This window comes from Callospermophilus lateralis, chromosome 11, assembly GCF_048772815.1.
Source record: "Callospermophilus lateralis isolate mCalLat2 chromosome 11, mCalLat2.hap1, whole genome shotgun sequence".
NCBI classification, from domain to species: Eukaryota; Metazoa; Chordata; class Mammalia; order Rodentia; family Sciuridae; genus Callospermophilus; species Callospermophilus lateralis.
Window position 1 is genome coordinate 36,279,334 of NC_135315.1, and position 12,568 is coordinate 36,291,901.

Here is a 12,568-nt window from a genome sequence, read left to right on the forward strand (position 1 = left end):
TTCCTCTTTGGGGGGAAGTTCATGTGATAATGTCAATTAAATAATAATGATTCTTATTTACTGAGCATTTATTTTGTTTCAGATGGTAGGTACTTTATGTAAATGAAGTTTTTTTTATAAACTTAAAATAACTTAAATGAAAATAGGTATTTCCTATGAGATTGGTCACTTTGAGAAGTTCTGTACTTATTCCAACGATGTAACCTTCACTTAAAACATTTTTGGACTGTCTCTAACCACTTTTTATAGTGACAAAATAACTTTTATTCATTTGTTTTGTGGTGCTGATAATTGAACCCAGAACTTTGCACATGCTATGTAAGGATTCTGCCACTAGCTATGTCCCTAGCCCTAGTCACACATTAATTTTTATATATATAGTGGGACTGGGAATGTAACTCGGTTATAGAGTACTTGCCTAGCATACCTGAGGTCCTGGGTTCTATCCCCAGCATATTTCTCTCTCTCTCTCTTTCATATCTCTCTCTCTCGCTCTCTCACGCTCTCGCTCTCTCTCTCTCGCTGTCTCTCTCTTTATCTCTCTCTCTCTCTCTCTCTCACACACACACACACACATACACACACACACTGCCCTTGTCAGATTTTCAACAGGATATGTCTGAGACATGAAGTCCGTATTTCAACAGAGAAGCATCCTCTCTGCTCCTCACGTACCCCTTTTACAGTTCCCCAGATCAGTCCCCTACCTGCCATTCTGTGGCATTAGCTCATGTCACAAGGAACCATTGTAGTGTGGTTCTGTTTTATCCATCAGGAATGGTAAAGATTATTTTGGAGGTAGAAGGAGGTACATATTATATCTACATGTTGCTTAAGAAAGTCACAGGCCAATCTGATTCAAATTTTGAATGGCCTGGAAATATTTTTATCCTTAGCCACATAATGGTGACCTCAGACTACTCATTGCTAGACAATGGCAGGTGAACTGGAATTGAGCAACCTTTCTAGATTTTTAGCAGTTAAAGTGGCCTCTTCTCCAGAGTAGGAAATGTAATCACAAAAACAGGGACTACTCCTTAATGACAGTACTAACAATAATGTGATTCACACTTGAGAATCTAAGCACCTATACTCTGTGTCCCTACTGTGGCCTGTGGCTCTTCCTGGACAGAGTGTTGGGATGGTGTTGGGCCTCCACCCAGGCATTTAATGCTCCACTCCTGAGTGAGCCAGGCTCCTCAGGAACACATACATGTATTTCCTAACAGAACCAGGCCCCTGAGCCAGCCTGCACGTGCTATAGGCTCTCTTAGCATCACACCCTGATTTTTTCTTCCTGGGTGTCTATCCTTAGGTAGTGTTGGTCTCTAGATAGGAACAGACTAAGTGGAATGTGGTCCAGCCACTCAACAGCTCCTGTAAATAGTTTGAAGTTGATGTCACTTTTTTGTTTTTTGCTGTACCTGCTGGATTAAATTATGAGAAAGACAGATGTTAATGTTTATTAAATTTGCTGTGTCTTGCAGCTCTGTCAGATGGTGAGGTTGGTCCCTGGAGCCTATTTAGAATACAAATCTGCTCTTTTGAACGAATGTAACAAGCAAGGAGGCTTGAGACTGGCACAGGCAAGAGCACTCATCAAGATAGACGTGAACAAAACCCGGAAAATCTATGATTTCCTCATCCGAGAAGGATATATCACTAAAGCCTGAGGCTCCAAGGGCTTGGGATCACAAGTCAGAAGTTTGGAATGTGATGGGTCAAAGGACAGTGTAAGCATTCTGAAGAGTTTGATTTTCATCCAAATTATCATTGTAAAAAGAGGGGAAGGACAAAGGAAACCTTCAGTTGTATTAATGTCTGCTTTCTTCTTTATCCTGCTTTAAAGCACTCCTATGTTGGTATTGTGCTGCAGAGTTGTGTGCTAGATAAGCTATTATTAAATGTGAGTGGGCATTTATTCCTAACACCTCTTGTAACTAAAACAAGAACCATAGTACCTCACATCACAGTGTTGGTAGAAATAGAACCAAACCAAACCACAGTGTTTATTCCCAGGAGTTTAGCTCAGATCCTTGTACTTGAGAGCTATTTGCTGATTATCTGTTTTGCCTTCAGACATTGCAGAGAGATTTAGAATAAAAGAGAAAGGTTTGAGAACATGAGAAAGGCTCTCTTCTAAGGATATTTTAAGCTGAAACTTATGTTTATAAGCAAAGAGGAGGAATATCCCCCTGTGATGTTCTTGTCCCAAACTGCATCTCTGATGTCTGACTTTGTACTTTGCAGTGTGGCTGTCTGATCTGTAGTAGACTTTTGAGGAGGTGGCACCGGATATAAAATGTCTCTGTTATTTTTAGAATTAATGGATTAAAGTGTTTTTGCTATTTAATTTGTGGGTGTGTCAAATATTCTGGTAACTAAAGCACACTTAGGGTGTTGGATGCCCGCCCCGTCACGCTGTACCATCTCTCCTAACATGTGTGTCCTGGACTCACCCTGTTCTTACCCAGGGTTTCCCAGGATACCAGGTCCCTGAGGATGGAGATGATGCAACTAACCTCAGCTTTGCTTGGACTGAGACCTGAACCCTAATTTCTTATGGTGAAAGGCTAGCCTGCAATAAAAGCTGCTTTTAAAACAGAAGTAAAACAGCTTCATATACAAGACTCACTAGATATGGGGTGAGTAGCACCACCACAACTGAAACTTGGACCTCAAACCTTTCTGCAAAATAAGAAGCCAAATTCATGGATATTTCTGCTAGAAGCAAAATGTATATAGAAATTTATGCAGAATCTGCACAGATCACTTCCAATAGCCAATGATTCTTCAGTTCCTTTAACATTCAAACATGTGAGTAGTATGTGGTTCTTGGGAGCATCAGTGCAAAGTTTTGACTGATGTAAATATGCTTGCAGTTTGCTAGTAGACATCATATAGGGGATGAAAAGTGAAAAGGATACTTTTTAGAGAATTTAAATAGAAGAATTCCATTATTTGAAAAGGGTGGTTTGTGGAAATGGTTTTCTTTTTTTGCATAGTTTTATCTCTAGAAAACATATTCCATCACCACCATCACCCTGGTTAGTTATGAAGGAATTGCCTCTTATCCAAGAAACATACTTCATGTTTTGAAAATTTGGGACACAGTAGCCATCAGTGCAGAATCCTTCATCTTGATTAAGGGAGGCTTCTTGGGAGAGGTGGGTTTTGAGGCAATGGTAAGATCAAGAGGCAAGAGAAAAATGGCAGATGGAAGTGGGAGACTGTTCTAGACATAGGAGGTGGGGGATGGTGTGGGGGCAGCAGTGGGAATAAGGAAAATGGTGCCAAGAGATGTCTTTGGCTAGAACACAAGGGGCAGCTGTGGTAGTTAGGAGTGGGAGGTTAGTAGGACAGACTGATAGAAACCTCAGAACCAAATGAGTGCTGAAAAAATGGGTGGGGAATCAGTAAATTTGAGGAGGAGAAAAACATGGTTGAAAATAATGATAGAAAAATAAAGTTGCAATAACAAATGACTAGATTTTAGAAAGTAGGATTATTATTGTTTTGGTAAACCCAGCTTTGCAAAATTTAAGACTTAGTATCCCTAGTGGGTTTCTCAAAGGTCTAGCCTTATTTTGGGTGAGGAGTACTCTTGAAAGGAGTCCTTATTTTTTTGCATTTATAATAAAAGAGCACTTACTGGTATCCGATGTGACTATCTTAAATACATTATTTCCTTCTGTGTCATCACCTAGAGAAGGCCACTTCTTAGTTTTAAAAAACCGGAGCTGGCAAGGGTCTTTCCAAGAACATTGGATCTCCTTCTTTGCTTTTAGGCAGGGTTGGCCATAAACCAACTCCACTGATGAGATGTCACTCCTAGTCCAGATCAGCTCAAAAGAGGGAGAGTTTACTCTGGAAACTCAGCAGTATAAATAAAGAACAGGATCACAGAGCTCAAGAATTTTTATTCCAATTTAACAATAAAGATTTCTGGTGTGGGGCTGGGGATGTGGCTCAAGTGGTAGTGTGCTCGCCAGGCATGCATGAGGCACTGGGTTCGATCCTCAGCACCACATAAAAATAAAATAAAGATATTATGTCCACCTAAAACTAAAAAATATTTAAAAAAATGATTTCTGGTGGAGTTTTATCCATATTTTTCTCTCCCAGTGGTAGAAAACAGAAAACAAATTTCTTTCCATGTAATGAATCTCTCCTGTACTCAAAGACCAAGACTGTTTCTTGAGATCAGTTAATATGAAATATTTACAGATTATTTTTCCTGGGTTCCAGTTTCTATCCTCCTCATTTACCTTTCTCCCCACCCTTTTTAAAATCTGAACTTCAATTAAGCAAACCAGTCATTGAAATCTTCTTCAGCTGGTCAGTTAGTTGGAAAATTAGGAAGATTGATAGTATTCATCAGTAAAAACACAATCCCAATTGATAAGTTATTCTAATTTAGGAAATATGTAATCAGAGAACTAAAATCTCTGCTGTGAAGAATCAGAGGCCCAGGGCTGGGGACATGGCTTAGTGGTAGAGCACTTGTCTAGCATGCATGAGGCCTTGGGTTCCAACTTCAGTATTGCAGAAACAAAAGAATCTGAGGCCCAAATTACACATTCCCTATTTACATCAAAAAAACACTTTTCTACCCATCTCTAGGCAGGAGAGTGATCTGTGTTCTAAACAACATTCTGCAACATCATCCATCCATTTTTAAGTATGTCTTTGTGGATGCTTTCTGGTTTTTTGTTTTGTTTTTTTTTTAACTTGTTTGAATTACTGAACTGGGAGCTTTGCTTTCCTTTCCAATGTGCTTAGCTAGATGCAGCTCACCTTTCTCAGATCTGCCAAAAAAAAAAAAAAAAATCTCTGGGACAATGGGATACTGCCATTTCTGTGGTCTTTTTTGATTTTTCTGATACTAGAAATTGAGCCCAGGGGCACTTTACTAATGAGCTACATCCCCAATTCTTTTTATCTTTTACTTTGAGGTAGTTGCTTAGGCTGAGGCTGTCCTTAAACTTACCATTCTCCTGTCTCAGCCTCCAGAGTTGCTGGGATTATAGGTGTGCCCCACTGTACCTGGCTCATTTTTGTTGGTCTTGTGTAGAAAAGGTGGCCCAACTAAGATAAATGATCCCTCTTTGATCAGACATAATAATTAGCCCTTTTGAGTGAAATTGAACAGGATCTCAGAACTCAAGAAGGATTAGAGCAGCCTGTATGGTCAAAGTTATGTTGCCATAGGACTTTTAGGAGTGGAAGAATAGTAAAGAACATTTAATTGGGGGGATTTTAGAACCTAAGTAGCCTGTCCTGGAAACAGGCATCAGCACTGAAGTCTTAGTGTGCTGCCTTTGAGGAGGGGATAGAGTGGACAGTTTCCATATATAATGGAAGGAAGTTCTTTTTCTATTCATCGTTTGCCTGCTCTCCTGGCTTCCAGCAGTTGAGGTATATACTACAGTGAAAGAGTATCAGCTGCCCTTTGATTTGATCAGCCAAGCTTATAAATCAAAAACATAGGTATTTGAGGGAAGGATGAATGTTTCGCTCTGGCATTAAAATTGCTTTGTCACAATGAGTTACTTGCTTGTTACCCATCACATGCTAGGCCCTTTCCTTGTTGAGATGGTAATAAAGTGGGGATAAGAATAGATAGTGCTGATCGAGGTGGCACATGCCTGAAATGCCAGCGACTCAGGAGGCTGAGGCAGGAGGATCTCAAGTTCAAAGCCAGCCTCAGCAACTTAGCAAGGCTGCAAGCAACTAGGTGAGACCCTGTCTCTAAATATAAAAAAGGGCTGGGGATATGGCTGAGTTTGATTAAGCACACTTGGGTTCAATCTCTGGTTACTCCCCCCTCCCAAAAAAAAGAGAGAGAATATGGATAGTGAAGATTAAAGGCTTAAAACCAAGAGGAAAAAAAAAAAAAAAACTTCAAGGTCACTGCCCTTGTCTTTGAAAACACAGTGCTTAAACTTTGCTAGCCCAGAATTGTTCTATATCTTTTAGGGCTGAATAATTGAATTTGATGCATTCATTATCTACTTTGGAGCACAGGGGGTGGGTTTCTGTGGCACCAGACTAATCTTTCCTTCCTTCCTTCCTTTTTTTTTAAATTTCTCTGTGCTACTTGGTTGAACCCAGGGTTACTCTACCACTGAGCTATATCCCCAGCCCTTTTTATTTTTTATTTTGAGATAGGATCTCATTGAATTGCACAGGCTGGCCTTGAATTTAGGATCCTCCTGCCTCAGCCTCTGGAGTCACTGAGATTACAGGTGTGCACACCACACCCATCAAAGCAATGATTTTTCATCTAGTATGATCACTCCTGAGGTCTTATGTAGGGGGGAAAAAATTCCAGATGGCTTACTGCCTTGGTTCAGAATTACGTTGACTAGAATCAACATCTTAGGAAATATAGAAAGAAGACCTCATAATCATTTTAAGCAACCAGCACTTTCTTAGATTGAAATGTTGTCATCTTATCACCTCTTATTCAGTGAACTGACAGCTAAGTTCCAATTCATGACACTTCAAATGCAGTTCCCTTTTGTTAGAAGAGCTCTCTCTCCCAAGGGTACTTCCATTTTCAATTGTTTGAAATGACCTAGCCTCTCATTTCTCCCACTGAACAATAGAAAAACTGATTTGCTCCCCCCACTCCATTATCACCCTTCATGTAGGGAATTTCTTGAAAACAGAAATGTTTTAAGAAATAAAAATGTAATGGATTCTGGGATGTGGAACTTATTTATTTATTGTTTTGGTACTGGGCTTGGAACCTGGGACCTTGCATGTGCTAGGCAAATACACTACCACTGAGCTACAGCCACAGCCCCCCTCCCCCGCCTTTTTTTTAATCAATCATTGTAATTTATTCATTAACCATTGATTAAACTCGCTCTCGCTCGTGCTCTCTCTTTCTCTCTTGCGTGCGTGTTCTCTCTCTCTCTCTCTCTCTCTCTCTCTCTCTCTCTCTCTCTCTCTCTGTCTCTCTCTCTTTCCTTTCTTTCTTCTTTTGTGGTGCTGGGGCCACAGCTCTTTTTGAGACATGGTCTTGCTAAGTTGTCCTTGCCTAGGCTGGTCTTGACTTATCATGTTCCTCCCTTGGCCTTTTGAGTATCTGGGATCACATTGTTGTGCCTATTCCCAGTAAGAAAAGTGATTTTGAATTGGAGCTAAGATATCTTTTTTCCCCTCCAGTTTCTGATGTTAGAAAGTTGTCAAAGGTGAAATAGACAACATTCAGGGTAATTGAATAGTTTCTCCCAAAAATTATTGAAAAGGAGTGTACAAAAAGTTCAGATATGCCTTGAAGGCACTGGCTGCCAAGTATCAAGGATTGGTGGGCTGATGTGAATCTTCTGTGACTGAGGGCAGCAGTGTTCTGACCCTGATAACATAGGCATTTGCTGTTGAAGAGATGGGAAACAGCTCTTCCACCTGTTATCACCTTGTCCCATGTTAGAATCCTCTTTTTAATCAAGAGCAATCTGCAGCAGATAAAGCTACTCTGCCAGGGGATAGGAGCCAGAGCCCCCGTGTACCTAAACTGCAGCCAGACAGCTGAGAGCAATGTCAACTTTTCCTTGATCCCCCCACTCCCCTCCCCCGAAAATAATAATCTTCTCCTAGTTCTGAGTGTACACAGCTTCAGATTCAGGACACCTGTCAGATCTAAGTCAGGGCCTGAATTTTAACTTCATGATGTAAAGCAAAAAACGCTTTTGAGAGCACAGTCTCCCAGGAGTGCCTCCGCCCCCAGCAACTGCAGAAAGAAGGCGTCTGTCTGTGGGAGAGAAGGGTGGCTATAGACGTCATTGCATCATCCAGATCCCAGCTGTGACCTGGCTCAGAGTTTTCCAGTTAAAAATAACCATGGCTAAGATTTGGGGGAAAAAAGTAAATTGTTGGGTCTCCATGGAAACTAGGAAGAGGAAAGACAAAGCATGGGATTTCCAGCACAGGTGGCAAGATTGGGAGGATATAGGAGCCCTAAGCTTAGAGGCCCTCTGATGAAAAGGGATACCCCTAATTAGCATCCAGGATATAGCCAGACACTGCCCCAGGGCTCTGGAGACTCACAATGCAGAGGGTATGTTTACAGGGAAGTATGCTTCTTGAGTCTGGTGAAGAATTATTTGAGGTTACTGACTTTCTGTTACAAATTTGCTACTATTTAGCAAAGCAAGAGCAGATGGGCAACTCAGGAGGTTAGATGTTGCCTTTTAACCCATCTGGGAACCTTTGCTGCTCTACTATCACATTCCACTTCATCATTTGCATACTCAGCGGCTTTGGATGTTATGGGTAGCATTCCATAACCAGAGGGAAGTCTCCAAGCTTTTGGGCTGACGTGTACATGTACTTCCCTTTTGTAGGACCAGGTTTTTCCTCTTTGGTGTGGTAGGAAGTTATGCAAAGCAGCATTAATTACGTTGGGTGTCTTTAAAAGCATGTCTTTTACCTTTTATGGTGGTGGTATCATCACTACAGGTAACTAACTCTTGGGGGAGGGGAATATTTTCTTTCTTCACTCTACTTAAAAAAATTTTTTTTTAGTTGTAGATGGACACAATACCTTTATTTATTTATATATGATTCTGACAATGGAACTCAGTGCCTCACATGTGCTATGCAAGCACTGTACCACTGAGCCACAACCTCAGCCCTCTTTGTTCTACTATTTTTTTAAAATTTAATTTACTTTTTAGTTGTAGTTGGACACAATACCTTTTATTGTGTTTATTTATTTTTATGTGGTGCTGAGGCTCAAACCCAGCACCTAGCACACTGCTGAGCCACAACCCCAGCCCTTCGTTCTACTTTTTAAAGATTTTTAAAAAATATTTTTTCCTTTCAAGAAATACTAGAATACATTCTAGTTATTAAAAAAAAAAAAAAAAAGTACCAGTGCCATGAAGGGGGGTGGGGGGCACTTAACTCCTGAGCCACATTCCCAGCCCTTTTTATTTTTTATTTTGAGACAGGGTTTCACTAAGTTGCTTAGAGTCTTGCTAAGTTGCTGAGGCTGGCATTAAACTTGTGATCCTCCTGCCTCAGGCTCCTGAGCTGCTAGGATTAAAGGTATGCTCCACCCTGCCTGGCTTAAACACTCACTTTCGTTTTGTGTGGGGTTTTTTGGTGGTGCTACTAGGGATTGAACCCAGGGCCTTGTGCATTCAAGGTAAGCACTCTACCAACTGGGGTATATCCCTAGCCCTCTTAAACACTCACTTTTAAATGAAGGGTTTATGCAAGAAATAATTGAGGAAAAAGTACGAATTTTTTACTTTTTTGACATTACTGACCTTATACGGATACATGATCTCTTGTTTACCTGCCTGGTGTGTTAGAAAAATCTTGAGTACTAATCCTTGTTCTGCTATTTAGTCATATGCAACCTTGGGCAAGTTTCTTAACCCTCCTGTCTAAAGTGTGGTTGATAATCCCTACCTGACTGGGTTTGGTGAAGATTAAATGGGATAAATAAAGCTGAGGGATGTGATCAGTGCTGGAGCATCTGCCTAGCAAGTGTGAGGCCCTGGGTTCCACTCACAAGTACTGCAAAAGAAAAAGATGAACGGAGGGGGGATAGGGTATATATCACATAAGGTATACAACACAACTGGCATCTCCCTTTCTTTCCCTTTGAGCCTTTGCTAGTTCCGTTTAACTGCATTCAGGTTGTACCACATCATTCACATCATGCTAAAGTCACACGGAAGGACACTGAAATCTTGAGCCACAGAATATAAAAAGAGGCAGATGTGTATTGTGCATGGATGCTGTTTATCTTCAAATTCGCATCACTGCATCATTGCCGTAGCCCTGGTGTTGAATTAAAGGTAGAAAATTTCAGAGACAGATTTCAAATTACCTAGTTATCCTTGACATGTTGTAATGTTCCCTTATGTAATGCCTAGTCCAAGAAACTTGATGTTGGTTACAGAACTATATATTATGATTGTAACTGTGTAAAGAAAACTAAAAAATCTTTCATAGAAAAAAAGACAAATTCAGGTGCTAATCACTGTTTTGTTAATAAAGTGATGGTGATGCTTTTTCTCTTATTTTCCTTTTTTCGTTTGTAATATGACATTTCTTTATTACTAGAAAATTAATTTTATGAGAACTATGAAACTAAAAATAGAAGATTAAAGCATTTTTTCATGTAATAAAACCTAGTTAGTCCTTATATAGGTGTTCTTACATCTTCTGAAATAGCACACGCCTTAGGCAAACCTCTGTAGTAGATGAAATGTATCTTAAGACTTCTGTCCTGCTAATTCTTTTATTTTTCCCACATGCATAGAGTTTTCTCCCAGGTACCTGGTGACCACTGTTCCTCTCAAACCTGTTGAAGGACAGTAGTTTTAAAAATGTTTGCTTCTCTTAGGGTATTTGCATCTTTATAGAAATCAGTGGCATACATATAAACTGTAATTACAGTCACTAGTGAGCAGGCTTTGAAATACCTGTGAGGCACAAGACCTAATGGCTCCCTGAAACCAAACTTCTGTAGACTGGAGTGTCCTGATCACTGCTCTTATCCAATTCTGACAGGTAAATCAAAGCTGTTGCCAGGTTTTGTTTTTGTTTTTGTTTTTTGGTATTGAATCCAGGGGTATGTACCACTGACATCCCCACCCCCCTTTTTAAATTTTTTTGTCGTTTTGTTTTTGTACAGGGGATTGTACCCCAAAGCTGCTTAACTGCTGAGTCTCATTACCTGTACTTAATTTTTTTTTTATTTTGCTGGGTGTGGTGGCGCACACCTGTAACCCCAGTGCCTTGGGAGGCAGAGGCAGGAGGATTGCAAGTTCAAAGCCAGCCTCAGCAAGAGGCACTAAGGAACTCAGTGAGACCCCGTCTCTAAATAAAACACAAAATAGGACTGGGGATGTGGCTCAGTGGTCAGGTGCCCCTGAGTTCAATCCTCAGTACCCCAAACAAAATTTTTAAATTTTTTTTTATTTTAAGTGTATCACTAAAAGGCTTACAGCCTCGCTAAGTTGCTGGTGCTGTCCTCAAACTTGGAGTACTCCTGTCTCAGCCTCCTGAGAATTTTAGGTATACACCACCACACCCAACTTTTTAATGTTTTATTTTGAGACAGGGTCTAACTAAATTCTCAGGCTGGCCTTGAACTTGCCATCCTCCTGTCTGAGCCTCTTAAGTAAGTAGCTGGGATTACAGGTGGGTGCCCTATGCTCAGTTTACTGCCAGTTTGTTAGCAAGAGGCAATGATATGAATGGAAGATGCAACCATTCTTTCTCAGGGACCCATAAAAGTGTATTCTAAGTAGCCCATTGCCCAACCAGTGAGAATATGTTCAGAAAAAAAGACATTAGGGCTAGGGATATAGCTCAGTTGATAGAGTGCTTTCCTCGCATGCACAACACCCTGGGTTCAATCCTCAGTACCAAAAAAAAAAAAAAGAAAGAAAGAAGACATCAGAAGCTAATTGGAGAAGAAGTCTCCACTCTTTATTTGCTTACTCAAATCAATTCTCATCTAGCACAGATGCTGCAGTGCTCTAAAGAACTGTTTATTTCGTTGTAGTCAGGAAGACCCAAACTCTTGCTGGGCCCAAATCATACTTTTGTAGGAGATGACCCCTAAAATAATTGACACCCATAAACTCACATATTTATATTCTAGAAAGTGCTGTCCAGACCAGGTGCAGTAGTGCATGCCTATAATCCCAGTGACTTGAGAATCTAAGGCTGAAAGATCAAAAGTTTGAGGCCAGATTCAATTATTCAGCAAAAACCTAAACAATTTAGTGAGATCATGCCTCAAAAAAGTAAAGGGGCTAGGATGTAACTCAGTGATAAAGCACCTTGGGGTTTAATTCCCGGTACCAAACCAAATCAACCAAAGCTGGGCCCCATCATGCACACCTGTAGTCCCAGAGGCTCGGGAGACTGAGGCAGGAGGATGCAAGTCCAAAGCTAGCCTCAGCAATGTAGCGAGGTCCTAAAGCAACTCAGCAAGACCCTGTCTCTAAATAAAATATAAAAAAGGGCTGGAGTTTAGGGCTTCATCATGTCTTTTGGGGGGAACACAATTCAGTCAATAACAGGGAGATAATGTTTTGCTTAATTGGTGTTCAAGGTGAGTGCTCCCTATCAAATTGATCACAAACATTCATCTGTAAGAAAAACATTCTCAACTTTGGTCATACATACATAGGCAGTGCTCAGATTTGGCTTGTGGGCCATAGTTTGCTGACCCCTGGTTAAGATATAGATATACAGATAGTAGAAATGATTTAAACAACAGCAGCAACAAGGGAAGAATGATAATATTTAAGGTAGTTTTTACTTGTGAGGTGGGACAAGGAAGGAGGATAGAGTGGAGAGGAATAGACAAGTGGCTTCTAGGGTGGTGGCAATATTTTATTTCTTGGTTATACCACCGTTCATTTTGTGGCTCAGTGGTTAATCGCCCCTGGGTTCAATCCCTGGTGCCACCCCTCCCCCCCAAAAAATAGTGTTGTCCAGTAAGATTTAAATTTGAACTGATTAAAATAGAATAAAATAACAAATTTAGTTCCTTGCTCACCCTAACTACACTTAAAGTGCTCAG

General features: G+C 40.5%; 1 protein-coding gene across 2 annotated transcripts in view; it reads left to right on the plus strand.

Annotated features, from left to right (window-relative positions):
- The window catches only part of Tada2a (transcriptional adaptor 2A), a 60,621-nt gene extending 50,631 nt beyond the window's left edge, over positions 1-9,990 (plus strand). Inside the window, exon 16 of one of the 2 annotated variants that reach the window (XM_076869759.1) lies at positions 8,964-9,990. In XM_076869759.1, coding sequence (XP_076725874.1) covers positions 8,964-9,002 — 39 coding nt within the window. In that variant the 3' untranslated portion in view covers positions 9,003-9,990. Of the gene's footprint in view, positions 1-1,487; positions 2,354-8,963 lie in introns of those variants that run through there. The other variant, XM_076869758.1, reaches the window with a different exon arrangement.
- Positions 9,991-12,568: the final 2,578 nt, after the last annotated feature.